The following is a 24,379-nucleotide window of genomic DNA, read 5'->3' as shown; positions in this document are numbered from 1 at the left end:
ATTGTGGTTTTCTGGCCAGAAACACCTGGGGGAGAAAAAAGACCCCCCCAGTCATCCCATTAACACTTGTATTACCCCCAGAGGGACTACAGAAAGGATTTATTAAGGTAAAAAAGTTACTTAGTACTGCCTTAAAAGTTCTTTATAATATTGTTTTTATTATTATTATTATCGAACTTCTTTTATCGTGACAGGTCTTGTTGCTTCATGTTCTATTTTGTAATAGAAAAACAGAAGCATTTTTGAATTTAGATACAACAGATACAACAAATATAGTTTGTCTTCAAAAGGTGATATCACTGTGATCATAGTCTAGGGGCCAATTAACTATTATAATGACAATTGATTTTGTTGTTTTGTTTATAACTCTGAACTAAAAATGGGCTTAACCTATTACCTATCATAATAATTTACTGTTCATAGCCTGGCATAAAGCCACAGAACAGTAAGCCTGGCATGTAAATTAGTCCATGCAGCATCATGTTCAGTGAAGAGGTAATATTGTGACTAAAATGTCAGCTTTGTTTCCCCATACCTGCCCTGTTTACTTGAGTGTATTAGCCCCCACATAAAGACAGACTGTCATGTTGTGGCGGATCGCGGCTGACTGTAGTGCACAGAAATAGAAAACCCATGTGAAAGGATCAATGTAGTGAGATGTTGTGGAGATGGGAGAAAGAGAGAGCACTTAGTGGGTGACAGCTCCTCTATCGAGCTGCCAGTCACCCCCGGCCCTCCCACCACTCTGTACACCTTCGTCCAACTATTGATCTAAACTCCACACTCCTTATTCACAACTTTCTCTGTCCTCGGCGTCTCTCCTCTTTGTCTGTCAGTCGCTTTAATAGCTTTCTTTGCCTCTGTCGTACTGTGCTTTTTGCCAAACACTATTATTTTCCCGCCTCAAACGGATTGAAATTGAATTGGTCCATATTCACAGACTATTTTTTATTTGGATATAGACATGTTATGGTTTATGTATACAGCATGTTTTTGTGGCAGAATTTTAAACATACGCTAATAGCTGTTTGAAAGCCCCATGTGTTGACAGAGACGGAGAAAAGTGAATTATAAAACGTTGAGAATATATATTTTTTCCCCATCTTGTTTATGCTATTCAAACCACAGGCACCGAGTGAAAGGAGTCAAACCCGGAGTTGACGCGACAGCCGATGGTGTGAGGAGGAGACAGTTGGAAAGAGCGCTGGAGTGGAGTGTGAAGCAGGGAGCAGGTGTAAGGGGGAAAAGCTGCAGGTGTCAGAGAGCAGCCAGGTAGCTCAAGTGAACATTAAGACTCTTCAACCAGGAGGCACCAATCTGCTCGCACATCAAGATCAACGCACTGTGTCCCTGAATTTACGAGATCTCAACGTTTTTTAATTTCATTTGAGATTTTGATGAGCATCTGATACTTCAATTCAGACAATGCCGGTAGTTGGAAAGCTAATAGGTATATTGTTGTTGCCTCTAAAAGCTGCCAGAAATAACGAGTGTCACGCAACTTTCTTCCACGGGGGGAAAAAAAGCTCTGACACTTTGGCATAGTTGGGGAATTCTATGAAACCTTCCAAATGAGGTTTCCCAGTATAGTTCAATGTTCAAACAATGTGCATGGTATAAAACAATCTACTGTCTAATATGTTAACCTCTTACCCCCTGCCTTAACCGCATTAAAAGCGTTTTCTCCAGTTCAGCTTTACCCAAATCTAAACGCTTCTTGACTGGAGAGCAACGGTGTAATGCCTGAAAGCTAAGGCCTACAAAACTGATTGCAATTTTTTTTTGTCACATTATTGTTGTGTTTTTTTTCTCTTTTTATGACTCCTTTTTGACGTGTTTCCGTTGTGTTTTTGTCGTTTTGCCGTGCTTTTATGTTGTGTTTTCGTCAAATTTTTGTCACTTTTTGGTCGCTCTTTTGTTCCGTTTTTATCACGTATTCATCGCCCTTTTGTTAATTTTTTGTCAAATTTTTGTTCCGTCTTCATCCTCGTTTTCGTCGCTATTTTGATGCTTTTGTTTCAAGAAGCTTTTAAATCTGGGTAAAGGCAAACTGGAGAAAGTGTGCTCAGGGCTCAGGGGGTTTTTAAGATGTGAAGAGTCTGGAGGACTAATCACTAACCACACTACACATAGAGCAGAAACAATCGCTTGGTTCAAAAATGCAACACTCTTCGCTGAGGAAAATACAGTCTTCCTCCAGAAAAGCTTGGCTTGAAAATATACATTAGAGTCTAGAGTTCAACACTGAAACTGGAAGCTAATGGATAAACCTCGCAGTACAGTTTCACCATTTTCCGTTGAATGCTTTGGCTGACTTAATTTACATAAAATAAACGAAAGAAATGGTTATTGGATAAAAAAAAAGACATAACATGTAGGTAAGGTCAGTTATCTTTTAAAGAGTTCAGAAAAGTGCAGTGAAAGAGATTATAACCTTGGTATGTGTATATTTTAGTAAGTTATAAGTGCAGCTTCACGTTGACTGGAAAGTGAAGAAAATAGGAAACAGAATAAAGTTGTCCGGCTGTACTCCCCATGTGTGTGTGTGGGACATACAGGTAGGTGGACGGACAGTGACGATGCCCCTCTCCTCTCGCTCACCGCTCCACAGTGCGTTTGTGCCTGTGCTGGAGGCTGTGGTCTGTGGGGAGCTGATTGCACTGCCTCTCATTATGTGGCCACTGGCTGTAATGGAGTGTGACAGTGGCATGCTGGGCCCTGGATCTCCTGTCCTTCTCGCCTGCAAAGCCAATTAAACACAGTGTATCCTGCCTCTCTCGCTCCCCCAACCCCCCCTCTCCCCGACCACCCCCCCCATCGCCGTCTCAATTCTCACTGGGACCCTGTATGTCACCCTGCTCGCCTCGCTCTTTCTAACCCCGCCGCTGCCACATGCCCGCGCTCAATAATTCAAAACTTTTCCCCCTATTCTTCTGCCTCGGGCGCTTATTTTATGTGACAATCTCAAGTTTCCTTCGGTGTCCCGGTGGCTGAGCAGTTAAGATGGGCTCCTTTGGGGGGGGGTTGTACAGGGAAAAGTGCCGGACTGTAGGGGTAGAGAGAGACAGCTTTTCTCTTCGCAGCCACACGCAGACTAAAGTGGTAGAAAGAGGGAGCGCAAGACCCGGTTCTTCAAAGCCCAGAGCAGTCACAAGCACTTAGGAGGAGGAAAAATGCCCCGCAGCACCGAAAACACACACTCGTCCATTTATCACTCCCTCATAGCTCCCCGAAACGAGCGCAGCGTTTGTGTGCACCTCTAGAGCCGCCTTCTGTTTCATACGCATGCAAAACCAAACTTCAAAAAGCACCGGCAGAGTCCAGCAGTCTTTTGACAACTTTCTTACACTTGTTAAATCCTTGGAGCAGATCAATGCTTGAACAATGACTGCTAATGGTGATGAGTTTAATGAGGGGAGTACCTGTTTTGAACCATCCGTCGTCAGTGAAGGACTCCGTGGTCTCTCGAGGCTTGTTCCAGTATTCCCTGAAGACAGACGCTCCACGGACCAGGAGCTCTCCCTCTTTACCCTCAAGACCTGGACACACCTAGTGGAGAGAAAGAGATCAGCACAATGTGAGGGAGGAAAAAAAATCAATGATCATCTTGAATAATGTTATAACGTCAATATTGTAATGGTTTAATAAGCACTTTCAACACAGTATTTTATAAGTAGATTCAAACAAAAATCAGACGCTATAGTTTTACCATCACTGTGTCAAAACAAGACTTTAAACACGTTAAATGGGGACCAAAATAAAATGTATCACTAAATCTGAACTTTTGCTTTTTTGCTTTAGGCTGCATTAGGCAAAAAATGTGTAAAGCTCAGTCAGATGTATTTTTGCCAATCCCGAGGTAAGAGCAATTTCCTTTTATGGTGACTGTTCAATGTATACCGCACTTGTTACCTGAGTTCCTCTGTGGTTGCCCTCTACCATGGCGGTGTTGGAGGAGTTGTTCATGGCAATGCGAACTTCTACACCAGGAAGTGGAAGACCTACGGCTCCTGAAGGAAAAAGTACAGAATACGTATGTGTAGGTACAGCATATTAGAAAACAAATTCTCAGTGTGTTTACAAAATGGGGATTTTAAGTTTCCTGGTTTTGTCTGGTTCATGTAAACACAGAATCCTGGTTTCAGTTTCCTGGATAAGCCAATATCCAGGTTATTAGAAACCAGGATATTCTCACTGGGATATTCCACAGTTTCCAGGACACTGTACCATGTAAACACTATATCCTGATTATTCACCACTGCTGACATACTGAGCATGTGCAAACTTTTAAAACTTTGTATCTTCTACAAATTAACAAAACACTGAAGTAAACCAACAACTACCTTTATGCTCCATGGTATCTCTGGTGGAAGTCAGACTTTTTTCGATTCTCACGCCTGTCACTGCAGCTAGGAAAGAACTCTACTATTTCTTTGAATAGTTCTTGTCCCTGTGTTAGAGTAATGCCAGAAAAAGCTATGCGTTAGCAACATCCCTGAAGTATTTAGCTCCTTACCATATTTGTCATTAGCCCCGTCCATCTCTGGAGCCAAAATATCCAGGATACTAACTGTTGCTCATGTAAAGTATCCTGGTTTCTTGAACGCATGTAAACATCATACCCAGAACACTGTCATAACCAGGTTATGCCTAATAACCAGGTTACTCGAGCACATGTAAACGCAATCAGTTACGTTTTTTCTCGATTGACAAGACACTAAATGCCAAAAAACGATCTACTGATTGAACGTCTTTCTCTAAAACATGCAGCCTTGTCAAAACATTGAAGACAAGTCATACATTTTCTAGCATGTTATACACAAAACTTGTTAGCCACAATAAATTCTGAATACGAGAAGTTTATAAATAATTCAGGTCATGTTAAAGTTGATCTATTAAAAATCACAGAGTGGGAAATCCTGTATGTAATGAAATAACCTGCAGTTTTAATTTGTGCTGTGTGAAAATGTGAGTAAAGTAATTATAACCAGGAGGTACAAAAGAGAGTCTTTGTGTGTCGGAGCCTTTTCTCCTTAGGTATATGTCTGCACGACTGCCTTGAAGCAATTATGCCGTTTCACAGACCACTGCTCTCACAGAGAAGAGCGGGTCAAGCCCTGATTAGAAAGCAATTTTCGTACTTTATATTGATCCAATCCACTTTGCCCCTGATTGGCAGTGCCTGTCACTTTCAAGTCAACCAGTCCAATAAAGTGCTGTAGTGATTCCTGCAGGTGAGACTTAATACAGAAATTAGGCACAAATTGTAAAAGATAACAGCCGAAACTTCAATTTAGGAGTCAATTTGCACAGTTGACTAGGTAGATAAGTAAGGGCAAATTATTTTCCTGCTTAATTTGTCTCCCCATTTGCTTCAGGGGGGTTTGGATTTAAAAACATTGTCATTAAATTCAATAGGCTGGAAAAGTCTAATTGCTCCTAAATCACACAAGTCTACAACTTAAAAACTCTCAAATGTCAGATTCCATCGCTCAAACAAAATCAAGAGTCACTCTGTGTTTTGGGGTGAAGTGGTGTGCAGAGTGTAATCTCAACTCGTGTCCATTTCGCGAGATAGAAATGACAAAAACAGCCTCCTGTCCCAAGCTGACAAAAAAATCTCACAACTCCATTTGCAGTTGAACTTTGAAAGTGCACTCTTTCTTCGTCCTTATCACTTTTCTCCTTCTGTCATGTTGAGATGAGAGGTTCTGCATTTGCTCACAATGCTTCATGCAGACTAAATGCCAATGAACAGCAAAATGTTAAATAAAAAGCAATGGTTTAAAAATGTTTAATTGTAATTATGTTAGCTGAGATAATCTTAAGTCAATCTTTCTGTGCATAACAGTGAAGGGCTGGCAAGATTCAACACATGATGTTAATGCTAGTTAAAAGCCATCAATTGTACAAATAGAGCTCTTGCAAAGAGTATTAATTATTATATATAAATTAGTTATTTTTGCAACCGTCTAAAGCCCAGGTAAACAAAAGTGTTTGACTAACATCAATTCTCTCTTGCAGAGTAAAAGCCAAAGGTATAACAGAACAAGGTCGGCAATTCTCTTAGAAGAGGCCTGTTCCTGCACATGTATCCATGAGAAACCAGAGAAGATGCAAAGTGTGAGACCTTTATAGAAACACTGTTCCTGTCTCAATGGTATATATTTACTGCAGAGCTAGGAATATACAAGAAAATGCGAGAAAGGGCATTTTTAATATTGTAAGAACAATTTATGCATCGAGCAACCAGTTTTAACATTTACAGAGGGAAAAAATTAATACAGCCCAAATATAGATGCACTAAAAAAAAAAAGATGGAGAAAGCTGGGATGAATTAACACATCCTACATATTTACATCTCAACAAGGGCAACGTGACCCAGAAAACACTGTTGTTAGTCAGGAACGCTCCAATACTGTAAAGCAAAAACAAATATTGGGACACTTTGATGCCCCAAATAAAATAAAAAGACTAAAAAGAATGTTGATATAAGGAAAGCACTGCTAATATAGTTGATTGATGGTACATACATTAAAAAAAGTGCATGTGTTCTTGCAGACTCCCCTCCACTGCTCTTCAGAGAGTGTTTCCTGTGGTTGCTATTGATCTGCTTTAACCTACTTAAAGACAAGACAGGAACGCATTGACTCAAACAGGCACAGCCGATGCCCACATACACACACACACACACACACACACACGCACACACACACACACACGCACACACACGCACACACATACACACCTTGTTCAAATGCCTTTTCTGCAGTGGAAACATCAATACAACCGCAGACCTCTCAAAGCCATCCTTAATAATCACCTGAGAGGGATCAAACAAAGCCAGTGCAGTTTATGTTGAGAAACTTGACAAGCAAAACAAGAGCAACACAATAACAACCTCGACAAAACACGCGCACAGAGCATTACCCAAACCACTTGCGAGGCTAATTAGCATTACCGGGAAGTGGGAGGGAGTGGCAGCGAGGGAGCTGGGGAGCAAGGAACGAAGGCGAGGCAAGGTATAAGGAGATGAGAAGTGAGGAAAGCATCCGCGTGTCTGACCCCATTTCCTGACGTCGCCTTTGTTTTGGGGAGCATCGGAGGGCGGTGAAGTTGGGATTTAGGGGTTTCATTTGACAGCACACCAGAGGAAAAATGACGCACATCAAAAAAACATGGAGGGGAGAGGATCAAAAGTGGATAGACTTTGATTGAAAGGTCACAAAGTTGAACTAGTCGGTGCTTGTGGAAAGGAGGTAGACCACATGGACGTCATTATAGGTCGGAAAAAAGTATTTGATTCCGTCAAGATCAATATTTTTTGTCCAAATGACACCACAGCAAAAGGCTGTGAAGGGAAATAATTCACAAAACTGTTCTAAATGGGTCCGATGATGGATTATTGGCTTTGAAAATGTGACACTTTAACATACACTCCAGGAAATACAGATCGGAGCGCTTCACCAGTTGATAAAGACACAACCAAAGTGAACAGGACTGGTCAAAACTGTGTGAATGAAGTGTTTCTTCTAAAAAATATTTCAAGAGTTAATGCTTAAAGTCAGAATTTTGTAAAATGACTGACCCCTTATTGCTGATGACGTGTAGGGCTGTCACGATAATTACTATATCGACTTATCGTTCAATAAATAACCAATAAATGGTACACTTTGGGCTCAATATTTATCGTCTGTACATTTCTTTGTAAAACTTTGATTTCTATCTGAAGCCAATTTAGTTACATTATATTTCATGTTTATCGCAGCTTGTTTGGTATGTTAGGGAATGATTATGCACCTTTAGAACAAAGGTTTGCTGCAATTTGTCTGATTGTTGACAGTATCTAGTATCGTTAGAGTCAATCATATCGTTTATCGCGATACTTTCCTGCCTCAATATATCGAATTTCAAACTTGTTATCATGACAGGCTTAACGACGTGAGCACTTTTGAATCGCACAGTGACACAACAGGGTCACCACTAAGGTCTATTACATTTTTAAGCCATTTTGCAAACAGAGCAACAGAGAGAAAAGATAAAATAAAACATGCAAACATTTTCTACAAACAAAAATAACACTTAATTTGATATGAAATCATAATTTTATCTTCATGAACAGCAATCACACCGTTTTCCAGCTGCATCACAACAGTCTCTGCACGTGCAATGACAACAAAATGATTACGGCAGAAAAACACAAATTACAGGTTTGTTGATTGATAATTTCTGTATTCCTTCAGAGGTCGTATGCTACGCCTAATTACTAGACAACACAAACAGCCGCGATGCACTAGAGCTTATGATAAACATTTCAGATAATAATGTTAATTTGAGGTATACATCACCACTAGATTTTTTTAATTGCTCTTTATAAGTTAATGAAATGTTTGCATTCTCATTAATTTGTGGGTTGCATTTTTTTCATAGCATATTAGGAACATGGCATTCATTATCTATGTCTACCATTATTATACTGTATAAATAAAAAGATCTTTAACATTGTTGTTTGTTGGTTATGAAAACAGTTAACGTTAAAAGTAGACATATCGTGCATTATGTTATCAAAGTTAAAATGGATGAAAGGAATCTTATTCATCTCATTACATAGTAAATGCTCTCTCTGCAGGCAAGAGCAAGAATACCTCTAATCAGTACGGGCTTGTCAATATCAGTGTCAGCATCTTTGCTTTATTTCATCTTATAAGAATCGTTGGGTGCTTGTTGCTATGTACCTGGGATGCGTAGGCCTTTGAGTGGGTTGGAAAGTGCCATGCCTATCTCTGTCATGCCGTAGCGTTCGAGCAGCGTGTGCCCGGTAATCTCCTCCCAGCGCTGCAGAGTGGGAAGAGGAAGAGCTGCTGAGCCAGACACCATCAGCCTGGAGATTACAAACAAGACAGAAGACAAGCACTTCAGGTTAAGGAAACAGAACCGGCAGCGTAGTGGGTCAAATTGAGGGTCGGGCCTCCAGGTCAGAGGTGCTCCATCTTTGTGGGTTTGAGAGAGATGTGTGAGATATGTGTGTAAATGCTATCATGGGCGAAATCACCTTTTTCAATAGCGGAATGATGTGAAATAGGGCTGCTCGATGATAGACACAATAATAATCACGATTATTTTAGTAGTTCAATTGAAATCAGGATGACTCAAACAATTATTTGTTGCCTTTAAAATTATATATATTTATTTTATTTATTTATCAACAAAAACTATACAAAGTATTTTCTTTGGACAACAAAAAAAAAGTCAAAAATATATCAAATAAGCTCATTTTCCTAAACTAATCCTCTATTAAGAGATTTCTGTCACACCTGCCCCCTGCTGGCCAGCCCTCACACCTGTCCAAGCAAACCGAACTGCGCGGCCTGATGACATCATCACACAGCGCTGTTTATTTTGTCGGACCAAAGCATTTGCCCGTAGCATGTGAAATGCGTAGGGAGCAAAAACAATCATCCCAGAAGCATGAAATAAAAAGAGTTTGCTTTGAGCTGCATTTGTCAGATCTGCTCCTGAAGAAGAGTTTTAGACTCTTCTACATAAAACCAGTGCCTGGCACAGGATATATGGAGGCTTCTAAGCAGCTCTTCTTTCAGCAAAAGGTGAGCACTTATCAGTAGCGTTATCTCAAGAGCTATGTATAAAAATGATTCAAATTATCTGTGACAAATACATCAGTTCTATCACGCTGCGCTGGTAGTTCAGTGGATCAGACACACAAACCGCACAAGAGGGACTTTCTGTGCTTTGAATGGACAAGCAGGAGGGCGTCCTAATAATTGTTTTTTTCTTGATTATGCTATTTTTGTAATAGCTTAGGGTAATAATCAAAATCATGATTGAATTTCAATTAATTGCAAAGCCCTAATGTGGAACATGAATATATCAACTTGGAAAGACTGTTTTAGTGAGGGCTGTCCTCTTGCTCATCTGTCAAATCAGAGACCAGCAGTCTGGTCATGTCAAGTTAGTCCAGCACACTTTGGCCTGAGGTGGAGCCCTGTTTGTTCCTCATCTAACACGGTTAAGCCCAGTCAAAACCCCGTTAACAGAGTTAAAGATAGATGGGCACAGTGCAGTGTAGGTTTTGGAAGTGGAAAAGCCGCAATAGTTCACTGGAACATTTCAGCAAGTTTGAGCCGCAGAATTGCCTAAATAAAACAAAATAAACAGAAACAGAAAAAGAATAATAAAAAAATGACATAACAGAAAACAAAGTTAAAAATAAAAAGACGACTAAAGTACACTGCACTGTGTTTCTTCAATGTTTTGCCTCTGAGCAACATATACGTTATGGACTACATTGATCACTAACCACAAAGCCAGTACCTGATCGTTTCTTTGCAGACAGCTTTGACGAAGTCCCTGACATGAGGTTGTGTGAAGTGTTCGTCATAATAATGGATCAGTTTGGAGTAGATTGTTGGTACCGCCATGAATACATTCACCCGAGGACCCTCTGTGCTAAGCAGCCTCTCCCACACCTGCAGGACACATATAGGACAGCATTACTACAATGACCACCTTATACTCAAGTTCTCCATTAACTTATTGACGTGAAGTTAAGGAGTTTTAAAAAAAAAAGGTTGTATCAGTTTGTCTCAATTGGTGATTGTCAGTACCAGAAAGAAATCATTTTCAGTGAGGAAATACCATATTTTACATAATGACCAGTAGCATAGCAGATGTCACTTTTCTCTTTGTTCTGAAGTTTGTAAATATCAAAACAGATGCAATATCAACACTTGCATGTTGGGGAGTATGAGGAATAACTAAAACAAAGTCCCAAACAAATCATTTATAGTCTTTAAAGAAAGCATTCAATGGGTCTGTGGGTTGGGCTGATCCTATTAGAAACATGTACACACTCCTCCTGTAAATGCTCAATGTGGTATTTTCCCCTATAAATGAAAGAAAATCAATCAATCAATCAAAAAAAAAAAAAGAAAGAAAGATAATCAGAGAGTTGATTTACAAATTTCTAAAGTTAATGCATAGTTTATTTCCTTTTTGAAGTAAATGGCGCAGTGAAATCCTGGCAGCCGTGCACATATAAAAGCTGTCAAACCTTTGCCAAGAAGCAGAAGAAAAAGCCAAGATTTGTAAAGGTCAGGGAGAAGAAAACCCTGCAGCGCTGTAGGGCCGTGAATGGACACTTCTGACAAATGTGCCTCTGCTGCTGAAGGAGCCACTTTTGCCTTCACACACGACAGATCTATTTTCTGTCTTTGCAGTGGCTGATGCACATGAACATTGTCCGTGACGCACATGTAAAAACACTTTGAATCAAGTGTTCAAGGACAGTAAGATATTGAAATACGCGCCCCGCCCATCCCTATGCAACCGGGCACAATGGCAGGAACCATTGCAATGGTATGATGGCAACTAAATTTAGACAAAAAATCGGGAGAATGTAGCTCCGTAGGTGAAGCTGATTTCCCGGATGGTCGAGAGCTTAATTCATACTGAGACTGGCCTCGAACACTGTAGTGTCCATGACCAAAACACTTCACACAAAACTGATTCAACAATGTAGAAAAATACTTAGAGGTGAGGCTTCAGTCAGCTCTTGAATATTAAAAATGAGGGTAAATGTAATACATTATATGTAATATAATGTAATGTCCTGGTTTATTTTCTGAAGAAGGTCTAGTATTTGAAATATTCAATATGATGGTCGTACTTACTGTTAAAAGACTTACAACAGTAAGCCATGGTTTGTTTCTATTAGCAGTGTCTTTGAAGTCAGTACTTTTATCATTGTTGTCACAAATGTTGGGTTGCATCATGCATCATGAATGCATCATGATACATGGGTTTTCTAGCATTGCAACTTTGTATAGTTTTTTTTGGAGATAGGTGAAAGATAGATATTTTCTTTGTAACAGTATCTTAATTAATCTTAGGTAATCATGTTACCTAGGTTGAGGTGAAGGTATATTTTTATATTTCCCCAAGGGACATTTGTCCTCTGCATTTGACCCATCCTTCGATGCAGCTGGGGCAAAGAGGAGCAGTGGGCAGTGACAGGGGCCCAGGGACCCATTTCCAGATGTAGAGCCAGGCTGATGGTCAGTATCACCAGGCTGGAGGATTCACCTATTGTACATGTTTTTATGTCTTTGCCTGTGTTTTTAAATTTATGACATCCGGTGCCAGCATTATCCATGTTAATAAAGAGCTTTTAGTCCACAGTATTGTACAGTGTTCCTAAGAATGCCTTGCCCCACTGCATAAATATTTTTCCTAGGATAGTTGGTAAACGGTGGACATTCATTATCCAATCAGAGACTAACTTAAGATTAGGCACCAGCCCACTATCCTTTAGGGTAAGTGGCTAGGGCAGGGTCAGGGTTAAGCTGATTGGTTGATATATGTGTGACGTTTCACTCTCATGACTTGTGACTGGTTGATCTTGCTACTTGCTACCCCACCTGAATGAGTGCAACTGTTCTGCCAGTTCTGTCTAATGTTGGTATGGCTTTCTACAACTTTCCCAGGGATGAATGTGTTAGCTTAATAGCTAAACGCTTAACCCAGTGTGGTCCTTTCATAGAAACGACTGCTTCCCCTCAGTTTTCTGTGTATGCATCCACCTCTATATCTTCAAACCTCCAACCTATTTCTTCTCAAGTGCTTCTTTTTCATTCACTGCTTTCATCTCCTGACCCCGCGTCTACCCTTCATCCCTCTTCTTCCTCTTGTCCTATCTCGTATTCACTTACCCCCTCTCTCCATTTCGCAATATCCCGCTTGACTGCCTCGGCCTTTGTCTCGCAAACAGAAAAAAAACACACACGCACAGTCTATACCCATTCCTCTCACATACCAGCACATCCTTCTTAATGTGCCGGCAATTTCCAAACTCTTCCCTCCACTTCTCCTTTGAGTCACCTCTTTCTATACACATCCATTATCCATTCAGCGCACTCTATTAAGGCCCGCTTTTCCATCGTCTACATTTGATAAACAAACACAGTGAAATAAATGGGCAGGAATTATAATTAAACTTGACAAGAGTCCAATCATCCTCCCCACAACCATTACTCACAACAAAATTGCCAGGCATTCTAAAATGTTAGCCTTCACCTGAGCGCAGAGTATAGTGAAGAGAAAGGGGATTATTAAGTGAGCGTGCCCTGAGCATCCTGGTTGGTGTCCATCAAGTGCAATGGAGCGCTTCCACCACTGGCCGGTCTGCAGCGGAGAGGAAGGCAATTTATGTCCGTCAAACTTTAGGCCTCAGCCAAGGGACAGGAGTCAAAGAGAGCTCCAAACAGCCTCCTAAGCTATTTAATTGGGATCAGGTCAGGATATTGGTAAAGCGTTCGGCCAATCAATTCATATACTAAAGACCATTTTATTTGTAGAAAATATTGCCGCCGTAGGTTAATTTGTCCTCTGCAAATCAACCTACAGAGGAGGTTAATTTGCAGAGGACACTGTTTTCAAGGATGACTCCCATCCTTGAAAACAGTGCCACAGACTGTCAGGGCAGTGCCACAGGGCAGCACCTAGGGACCCATCTCTAGGTCTTGAGCGAGGAGGAGGATCTTGGTCTATACTAACTATAGAAACTATTAAGATAAGCTAACTGTGCATGTTTTGGGTTGATGCGAGATACCAACCCAGCCACTTCAGACAAAAAACACCCACAGGTCCAGGAACCACGCTGCCACTGGCCCAACCTCAACGGGCCACTCCTGATGCTGAACCCCTCATTGTTTGAAATCAAATTACACAGTGCTGTTGTTGCAGAGTAGAAAACAAAACACCCTTTGGATCGGTTTGATGATAAAAATCTGTGTTTTAAGATAAGATGTGACTGTATTGATCTCACAGTGGAGAAATTCACTTGTTACAGTCTGAGCTCTTAAAACACACAGTAAGTGCAGATAGTGAGAATGTGCATCAAGAAAAACAAGGCAAATGTGCAAAACATTCATACAACTAGAAGGAAGACATCCTATTAGTACAGATGCACCAATCCAGCTTTTTTGCAACCGATACTGGGGTTGGAGTATCTGCCGATATTTACCGATATCAAGAGACTTTCTTCTATAAATAAAGTCATATTTTATTGTCATGTTACAGATCAGTTATCGATTATATCTATTGATTAACTCTTGGATAAATATATAAAACAAGGATGACTTTTCCACACTAAATATGCTTGGGTATCTGTATATGACAGGCTATAGGTTACATTAATATAAACAACTCACATTAAGTGATCTGATCATTACAAATATGTTAGATCAGTTATTTCTTAAACTAAAACACAAACACTTGGCTTCATTCAGTGCCCACTTCAACTTTTTTTTTTTTATTAGGCTACTTTATGAATTTCTATCATAGTTTCTGACCCAGCCTGGATTAGTTTTTGCTAGCATTAGCATGCTCCCGCTAGCTTTAGCCTGCTATTGCATAACTGCAGAATTTTGCGCAGTGATCAAAACAAAGGCTATTAAAAGGTTAAAACTAACTCTGCGATTGAATTCTCTAGGTTTTTAGCTTCACAATACAGCATGCCCATATTCACTTAGATTTAGGTGGTGAAAATGGTGTTTTTAAGGCGCTGAGAGACTAAACTGGTATCGGTTCAGTATCGGATATTTGTAACCGATACCCGATATCGTATTTTTTCCAGTATCGGCTCCGATATCCGATGCCAGTGTCCGATACCAGTTTCGGATTGGTGCATCCCTACTTATTTACAAGGAGTAATAACTTTAAAGAAAATCTGTGCTCTGGTGTTAGTTGGTATCAAACAATCGCATTATAAAGCAAAGCGTCAATTATGAAACTCTTGCCACTGAATTATGATTATTGGAAAGATGCATCAAGTGGGTAATTACAAAAAAAGTCATAAGATAAGATGGTACTTTATTGATCTCACAGATGGAGAAATTGCATATTCATGTAAATGATGTACAGTAGAACTAGAAATGTAATTTGTGTGTTTATTTTAAGATTTGACAGAATCTGTGACCTGCTGCTAAAAGACGATTTGCCACATTGCTCTTCAACAGAGAAGGTTAAACATAAAAAGTAGACGTAATATTAATCAGAAATAATCATACAAAATAAAGCATGTAAATACAAAAATAAAACTGTATTTTATTCATGTACATCATATGACTATGGCCAGACACTAAACAAGACGCTCTGAAGCATTAAAAGCAACTACAAAGTCCCTGGAATCCTCAGAGGACTTGGTATCTTTTCCAGGCAACACGTGTACACTTGAAATAGACTTATCTGCTCTTTAGTAGATCACGATTCGTCCACAGAAAAATTCTGTCACTATCTCCAGGCAAAATCAGCAGAGATCAATATTGGCCTCTGCTGCCTAGGCTACCCTTCAGAGATCTGAGGGGATAGAAGAGACAGACTATCGATCACTTCATCAATGCACTGTAACTTCAGGAGCAGGAGAATAAAGGCTTTTTCTAAGAGAGAGCGAGGGGGGCGGCGGTGGTTTAGTCCACAAGGTCAGGGATAACAGCGGCATACTGATAGCTTGTGTGGTGGAGCAATACCCCTGTTGATAGATACATATGTTCGGCCTGTTTACGTCACCACTATTATTGCTACAAAGCATTGAAAAATGAATCGAAGCATGAAACTACACCATTCATATTGCAAAGTCTGGTCTATGTGCGTTGTACGGAGACACTTAGCGCCCATCTGTCCCCCTCCCTCTAAGGGCCAAAGAAGCAGCATCATCCTTCAATGTCAGCGCATCGATTGATCCGCTGCTTAAGCCCCTGCCGTGAGTCGGCATTGGTCAGATACAAAGCCACACAGGGCAATTCATCACTGAGCCCCAAACACTTAGTTTGACAGTCAGGAAGGAAGGGAGGAAAGGAAGTAGGGGAAGGAGAAGAAACTGAGCAAAGAGAGAGAGTCAGAGGGATGAGAGGGATGGAGAGAAAAACACTTAGGAGGTCATTTAACAAGACGTGCTAAATAGCAAGTGCAAGTTGAGAAATATCATACAGCTATTTGTAGATATGTTGGACCTAATTTATCATTTAAAATTGCCTTGATTAAAGTTTTAGGGTTCTAAATCTTACACTGAACGTAAATGAGAAATGCTGTGTGAATAAAAACTGACTTTTGCACATGAGCAAACGCTTGGTAAATGACCCCTTACAATTCAAGGAAGAAGATGGAGGCAGAAGCTGATTCATTGCAGCCTTTTTCCTCCTATATATTCATTTAAAGTCCAATCAATTGACATTTTGTTAACTTTTGAACATTAAACAAAAACTAAAAAGAATAACTTCACAAACTATTTACATCTTACATCAAGTATTTACATTCAATACTTTTTTTCTATACCCATAGAACCTAAACTTTTTGGTACCTAGCCCTATACACGTGCATATCATTGGTAGTAAGCTTTATTGAAACATCTTTACAGACGTTTTTTGACATAAATGAGCGGATTTTCATAAAACAAGCAGCGTTTTGTAGCTTGTGGTTCAGAGAATGCATTTATGTGGCTGAATAGGGAGGGAGAAAGGCCACGTTTATTAGAGAAGATTAAAACGAAAAATAAAATGCCTCTTTGCTGCAGATTTGTATCTTGCTGCTGCATAAAGCTGAGATGTAATAACTGAGTACCATGATGTTTAACAGCCGTTTAAGAAGCATATATGCAGCACAATATTCAGTTGCATGAAAAATCTGCTATATAAAATATTCAAATCGCAAATCGAATATCAGTCCGAAAAATCGCAAAAAGGGTTTTTGTCCACCTCGTGCAGCCCTAATGTGAAAGCAGCCTATTAACCAAAACAAAACGTGCTGACCGTCTGAGGCTGAAACTCCGGAATCATGACGCAGGTGGCGCCGACAGACAGCGGGCACAGTAGTTTGTTGACGATGCCATGGACATGGTGAAGTGGTAACGTGTGCAGTATGACGTCATCTTTAGACCACGCCCACTCAGACACCAGACTCTGGACCTGGGGGTGATGACAGGACACAATCAGCTGCTTTTAATAAAATATTTTTTACGTAAATGATTAAGTGCAATATTACCGCATTTCAATCAGGCCTAATATATCCAGTGAAAATGAAAGAAACAAATGAATGCATCTGGTAAAAGTATTGCAATCAGATGGCTTGGTGATTACTCATTTGTCAACATACAAGATATGTCTTTATTTCTTGTTACTGTAGCCATAAACAATTAGTATTTCATATGACAATTTGTACAACATATTAAAATAGGCTACATAAAAATGGATTCATTTATTTTTAAGAATTTAAACCTTTGGCCAAAAATAATACACATTTTCGCCAGTGGTCATGTGGTAACAGCTCAAATTGTACCAAAGCTCAAAATAAAGTGCCATTAAAACACAATTTATTTTTTCCCTTATGAAGTTAGCTGTAGACACACATACAGAATAACAAATGTTTTTTGTCAAAAGTTAACTATAGATAATGCTATTCTCCTTTCTGCGCCCAGCAAGGACACAGTGAAGAGCGCAAACTTAAGCGTTTTTGTTTTTAGTTTCAAAGGAGCTAAAAGCCTGATGTTGTTTGTCTAAATATGTCTGAAGAGAGAGGAAAACTCTCTCTTCAGACATATTTAGACAAACAGAGCTGACTCAAAGAGAGCTTAGCAAAGAGAACTTAGCAACTTATAAATCTTATAAAAACAGATTTGGTCACTTATTGAGAATAGCTAAGAAAAAGTGAGCAATTTTCAAAATCTTCAAATAATCTAAAAAATACATGGGAAATTATTAGCCAGTTACTTCAAAGGAAGAAGGCAGTAACAAAGTTCCTGTCTACATTTGTAGAGTGCAGCTCTGTTGTGACTGATCCATATGAGATTGCATGTCATTTCAACAACATCTTGTCCAATGTTGGTGGTGTTCTTGCCAGTAAGATCGAGAATACAACAGTTAATCCACTTGACTATATCAAGAGTTATTTTCCAACTATGGATTGTTTCGATCTTCCTGATACTAAAGAAGTCAGTGAGATTATTTTACAGTTGAAGAACTCGGCTTCAGGACATGATGGTGTCAGTGCTTCTTTGATTAAAGATGTGCTGACTCCTCTAGTTAAGCCTCTGACTCACATATTTACATTGTCTATGAATACTGCTATTGTCCTCACAGATATAAAAGTTGCAAAAGTGATTCCTTTATTTAAATCTAGTGATCCTGTTTACAAATAATCGGCCCATTTTAATCTTACCATGTTTTTCAAAGATCTTGGAGAAATTGGTTTATAGAAGATTGTTGAAACATTTGAATGCACACAATATTATTTATCAGTGTCAATATGGATTTAGAAAGAACTTGTCAACACTTGTTGAACTAACTGATAGAATATATACAGGTTAAAACAATGATGAATACAGTATGGGTGTATTTCTTTCTTTTCTTTCAAAAGCGTTTGCTCAACACAATATCATGATGCACTGTATCAAACTGTTTAAATATGTCTTTCAGGGATATGTTCATAAATGGTTGCAGAATTACTTAAAAGCTAGAAGTCAATATGCTTCTATGAATGGCTACGATTCTAAGAAAAAAAAATACAATATGGAGTTCCTCAAGGATCCATATTAGGGCCTCTATTGTTTCTGATGTACATAAATGATCTTGCCAATGTTACAAAATCTACCGTTCCTCTTCTATTTGAAGACAACACCAGTCTAATCATTTCCCACAAAGATCTGAGCACTGAAAAACTAAACGAATACTTATTGAAGTACTCTGCATGGTTTCAAGCCAATAAGTTATCTCTGAATATTAAAAAAAATGTAGTTTTATGGTATTTGCAGGAAATAGGAAATATAACCCTGATGAAATTCAAATTTGCATTCAAAATGAGGAAATTCCGCAAGTTTCATCAGTCCACTTTTTGGGTGTTCAGCTTCATGACAAACTCCTCTGGCGACAGTAGATTGATGTGGTCTGCAATAAAATCACTAAATCAGTTGGCATATTAAGAGAAATTAGAAGTTGCGTTCACAATTCTGTAATGCTAACATTATACTATACTAATATACCCATATCTTTCCAACTGGAATATTGTCTGGGCAAGTACTTTTCCAAGTTACCTTAAAAAAATTCTACTCTTGCAAAAGGCTTTTGTTCACGTAGTAACGTTTTCAGATTATAGTGAACCAAGTGCTCCTCTTTTCACGAAGTTACAATTGTTAAATATTTATGATATTAATACTTCAAATCGGTACATTTGCCCAAAGACATGGAAAATCTCCTTCCTACATCAGCAATTATTCAAGTTCATTGTTATAAAACCAGACAGGCACTGACACTACATCTTCCACTGTGCAAAAAGAAACAAGTGCAATTTTCTTTTCGATAGCGTGGAGGAAAACTATGGAATGAGTATGGAGAGTTTATGACAACTAACAGCAAAAAAATCTGATGCTCACTAAATATAAGCCTTGATACTCAATCACAATAGAAATAATAATAATTTAAAACTGCGCCATTGCGATTGACTGCGGAATTGCGGGAAGCGAATGCAGAAATTGCATAAACTGTTCAAATTGCATAAATTGCTTAATTTGCATAATCTAATTTGCATAAACTGGTAAAATGCATAAAATGTCATGTTGCATAAACTGTATAAACTGCATAAAGTGGTAAAATGCATGAATGGGTTAATTTGCATAAATTATGTAAATTGCATAAACTCTTTAAAATTCATAAATCCTAAATGGCATAAACTCTTAAGTTGCATAAACTGGTTAAATCTGCATAAAGTCGTTACTTTGCATAAATTGTTAATATTGCATAAACTTTTTAAATTCCATAAACTGGTCAAACTGTTGAAAGTGCTTGATTGGCAGAAGCTGCACAAATGGCTGAAAGGCCTGGAGTCTCCCCATTGGCTGGATTCCCCTCATACACACCAATGCAAAAATTTCAAACTCTCGTATAAAAAAAATGGAAAACTGCAGAAGGACAATTTTTTCTCAAAACCCACAAGTTGCAGAAGCTGAACATGCACAAAGTGCAGAAATTGCATAAAATGCAGAAAAAATTGCAGAAAAGCATGGATTTGCTGCAGCCCCATTATAAGTCAATGGGAAAAATCTCCGACATTTTGGCTGATTGCAGAAAAAACGTAAGTTGCAGAAGTCCCAAAAGTAATAGCACCCTTCTCAACATGCGGAACGTTTTGATGCATAACTTGCATAAATTGCACAAAGCATGAAGGTGCTGAAAGCTCTAGAAAATCGGGAAAAAGATGGAAGAGGAATAATAATAAAGAACATGAAAACCAATAATTGACTGCGGAAGAATTCCGCAGTCAATCAAAAAAATACAGTTCACAGTATTTTTACTTTAAGCATGTGATTAAAATATTTGTGCTGATCGACTGTTGAATCATGTCGTCATAAATTAATGATTCATTGATATTGATTTTTCATCTGTTTTGTATTTGACCAGAAGGAAATGTTCATTTTCTCTCTCTCTCAACGTGAGATCTGTAATTTGTTTAGGGGTGTGACACGAAGTATAAGCCCTTTGGGGTTTCTGTCACACTCCATCACCTTTTATTCTTTTTTTTTTAATGTAATCATCATCTGCAATATTTGGCCTTATTTAATTTAATTAGAGATAATGATAAAAAAAAAAGTTTAATATTGAGAACCACTGTTACTTTACTGTTAGTAAATGTTATATTTCCTGTCCCTTATAGAGCAAATCAATTATAAAGGCTATTATGCCACAGATACACTCCTGCCTTTAAGGTAAGTCTCTCTCTTATGAAAAATTGGCCCTCATTTGCCCATCTTTTGAAACCTGTCAGGAGCGTTAGCAGTACCTACCTTCCGCTAGAAGTGATCAAGAGTGACAAACTATGGTGATTTAATAAGGGACTTATTTACCATTGCTTGGATGCTGCTGTGTGTGTGCAGTACTCCTTTGGGGCGTCCCGTGGTACCACTGGTGTAAATGATCATACCGGGCCTTTCATCCCAGTCACTGATGGAACATTTTTCATTGGACTCCGTCTTGTTTAAAATGTGTAGTTCGGATGTTAGCGGCAGAGTCACACATGGAAGCCCTAACTTTTGCGCCAGAGGATTTAAAGTTTCAGCATATGAATGTCCCGCTACCAGCAGTGAGCACTGGGAGTCAGAGATTATGTACTCCAGTTCAGACTGAGGGTGTTTTCTGTACAGGGGGACTGCTGTACCACCACTCATCCAAGTGGCCCACTGTGCCACTGTGTAAGACGCGTCATTGGCACACAGGAAGGAGATTCTTTTACCACCAACATCCCCTGTGACACAATTGAGAAGAGCGCTTATTACACCTGCGAGTCCCAAGCTGCTGCGGTACAGTTGCTTATAGCTGTGAATGCCACTATTGTCTATGATAGCAGTCTTGTCTCCATATGAATCTGCTCGGGCAAATACAGGGCCTTTTAGCTTTGGTGATGGTGCTACTGTCCAGCTATGAGCATCTCTCACGACTCCAGTGAGAAGCCAGGTCAGTGTCCTCGGAGGCCGACAGTGAATGAATTTCCAATGGGTCCACATAAGAGAGTGACAAGTAGCAGCAGAAAACAGGCCTCCTGGCAACATGTTAAAGGACCAGTGCCACAAAAAGCCGTTCAGGAGAGCTCCATATCCTTGTATCTGAAATAAATAAAGATGCATAGCTTAACATTAACTTGCAAATATATTATCCAGCTAGAAAAGTGACAGTGAGCTTAACACATATTTTTTATTATTATTATTACTTTGACGGAACAATGCCAAGTAATCATAGTCTTACACCAAAGCAGGTCATTTTATAAAGAAAAGTTGAAAATAAATAAAGTATCGACAGAGTAGGGAATGGATATTTCAAGATATTTCAAGAATGTTTAAACCTCTTCTTATATTATAGTAATATTAAATAAAGAAACATCACAAAAATGTCAAACCAGGGAAAAGTTTTGTTTCCCCTTTACTATCTTTTGTTTAAAAGGGTCGTTTTAACCAACCTGTATAGGATATGCACTTTATATCCTCTTCATACAACACGTACATTCAGTTCCTACTAGTTCTCTGTCAACTGATATTGAAAACATTCATATTCAGGTAGAATAAGACATAAGCAAATCCACTACATTTACATAGCACAGTGCAGCAGAAAGCTAGCACATTTAGCACTGGCAATATCATTTAGGTTACAGGCGAAGAAAACCTCGAACGTGTATGCTTCTATGTTTCTTGAAAACGCGTACTAATGGTAAATTACATCGCGTTTATGAAAAGGCATGGGTAATTTAAACAACTCCAAAGGTCACTTAAAACCTTACCAAGGAGCAGTAATGACAGTAGCCCCGGTACGTCCCGTTTCAGTGACGGACCATGTGCATCAGCTTGAGATTCCCTGTGAAACAAGAAAGACAGACAACAGTTCCTATACGCAAGAAGTATTGGAGAGAAAAAACATCTCAAAAGAACTATAAGTAAACATGAATTTAATTCAGATCATAGTGGCTTATCTTAATGGACAAACCAGTAGTTGTAGTTGTGGTTGTAACAGCATCTTCTTGAGAATAGTAGATTAAAGCCACACTGCGGAACATTCCATGAATGTCTGAAAAAGTGGATACCTGCCTAAAACATGCCAGCAATACTAGATGTGGCCCTGATGATCAGCTAGACATCAACAATGCTATTATTATTATTTTTTTTAAATGTGTAGGCCACATGTTTGGCTACCCTGTCAAATAAAAGCAGTTATACCTCAAAAGAGACATGCTGGGGATGTCCTGCTCCCAGCAACGATACAAGTCAGGTCTATGCTCACATTAAATGAAATACTTTGTAATTAAATAAATTAAAATATTTTACTGGGTGGACATGTGGCTTGTTTTATTTTTTATTTTTTATTTTTTTTTACTCCAGTGTTGAGTTATAGAGCCCACAAAACTATATGTCTGATTATTCCGGTATTCATAAAATATCCATCTAGCACATACAGAGCTGTTTGGCGGGAGATCATATGGTAGTTTTAGCACTGTGCCAACTAGCTTGGCTGGCGTGATCATTGCAGTGCAAGTGGGCACAATCAACCGCCAGCTGGCACTCGCGGGCCTTAGATGAGAGAATGGTACAGACATGGCACACGTTCAAAAAGTTTTCACTTCCCTCCCCAAACCCCCTACACTGCAAACGGTGATGGCATGTTCCTAACAAAACTGGAGCCTTTGTTTCAGAGAACTCCCCTCCACTCTCAGGAATAGTATCGTCAAAGACCACTCGCTTCTGTTTCTGGGGAAAACAGTATTCAAGGAGATGCCGGGCTAGTTCAACAGCTACTGTTTGGATATTTTCAGGTTATGGAGAATTTGCGTGCTGTTCAATACGTTGTTTGATAGCATTCTTTTGATGCAGATGGTGCTGCCGCGTTTTGGCTCGATGATTGCTGTCAGAAGAACAAATCCAGACATGCGCGATCCGTGATTTTGGAATTGTTTCCTGGAAATTGGCCACATTTTGTCACGGATATTGGCGATTACGGAACATACAATAAACAATTAACAAAATTGCTTCTACAGCTATTTCTTTAATGTTTTAATGGACTACTATACAAAGCAGTGGTAAAGGAATGGAGAAAACAAGGGTACAAATTGTATCGAGTGCTGGGTTTCTTTGGTACCATGGCCTGCTGCCAATGCTACATCATTGAGCTAAGACCACCTGAAAGGATCTTCCAGTGTATTGCCAAGACGACCACAAGCAGATGCCACTCCTGTGTTGGCAAAGTACTGGATCTGGAAAAAAGAGCATGGGGGACCCCCAACAGATCTGCCAAAGAGGCTACGATGCAAGCACAAACTGTGGGGAGTACCGAGCATGTGTCAGGTTGGCATCAATGTGCAAAAGTCTTGGCAAGGTTTCCTTTTTCTCCCTTCCCACTGAAGCTCACACACAAACACACTGTTGCCCTGCTTGGAACACATGGTACATCAGCAGCGGCATCTGGCCGCGCTGACTCCCGGCAGCTGCGCTTCGTCTTCACCAGTTGGAAGTCTTGGCACTGCCACTTCATCAACTACCTGTGGCTCCTCCTGGGTAAAAGACACGCAATGAATTATTCCAATGCAGCAGCTGCAAACTTGACTTTCATCCAAGAGATTCTCTGTATATATATGACAGCCTCCGACAGCTATGCCACCCATCGACTAAAGCATGACTAAACACGGCTTCACCCTAGTCCAGGAGGCCAATGGCAGCGTGTGATGTTGAGGAGAAAACACAGTTTCCTGTACTGTCCCTCCACAGAAATGGTTGATTTGCTATTTCGAGTCAAAAGGTGCATTTATCAGAGTCAAATGGCTGATGGAAGGTCAGGTTTGT

The 24,379-nt window shown here is 39.5% G+C and overlaps 1 protein-coding gene across 1 annotated transcript in view; it reads right to left on the bottom strand.

The window, feature by feature from the left end:
- The window catches only part of acsf3 (acyl-CoA synthetase family member 3), a 32,931-nt gene extending 10,550 nt beyond the window's left edge, over positions 1 to 22,381 (bottom strand). Inside the window, exons 1-7 of the mRNA XM_079555553.1 lie at positions 22,330 to 22,381; positions 20,906 to 21,661; positions 16,824 to 16,979; positions 10,333 to 10,487; positions 8,736 to 8,881; positions 3,913 to 4,010; positions 3,423 to 3,549 (exon numbers count right to left, since the gene is read on the bottom strand). Of these exons, the coding sequence (XP_079411679.1) occupies positions 3,423 to 3,549; positions 3,913 to 4,010; positions 8,736 to 8,881; positions 10,333 to 10,487; positions 16,824 to 16,979; positions 20,906 to 21,607 (1,384 nt within the window). The 5' untranslated portion in view covers positions 21,608 to 21,661; positions 22,330 to 22,381. The remainder of the gene's footprint in view (positions 1 to 3,422; positions 3,550 to 3,912; positions 4,011 to 8,735; positions 8,882 to 10,332; positions 10,488 to 16,823; positions 16,980 to 20,905; positions 21,662 to 22,329) is intronic.
- Between the last annotated feature and the right edge of the window lie 1,998 nt (positions 22,382 to 24,379).

This window comes from Gobius niger (genome assembly GCF_951799975.1).
Source record: "Gobius niger genome assembly, chromosome: 4".
Classification (NCBI taxonomy): Eukaryota; Metazoa; Chordata; class Actinopteri; order Gobiiformes; family Gobiidae; genus Gobius; species Gobius niger.
The sequence above is the reverse complement of the archived record's forward strand: the minus strand, read 5'-3'. Positions and strand labels throughout refer to the sequence as shown.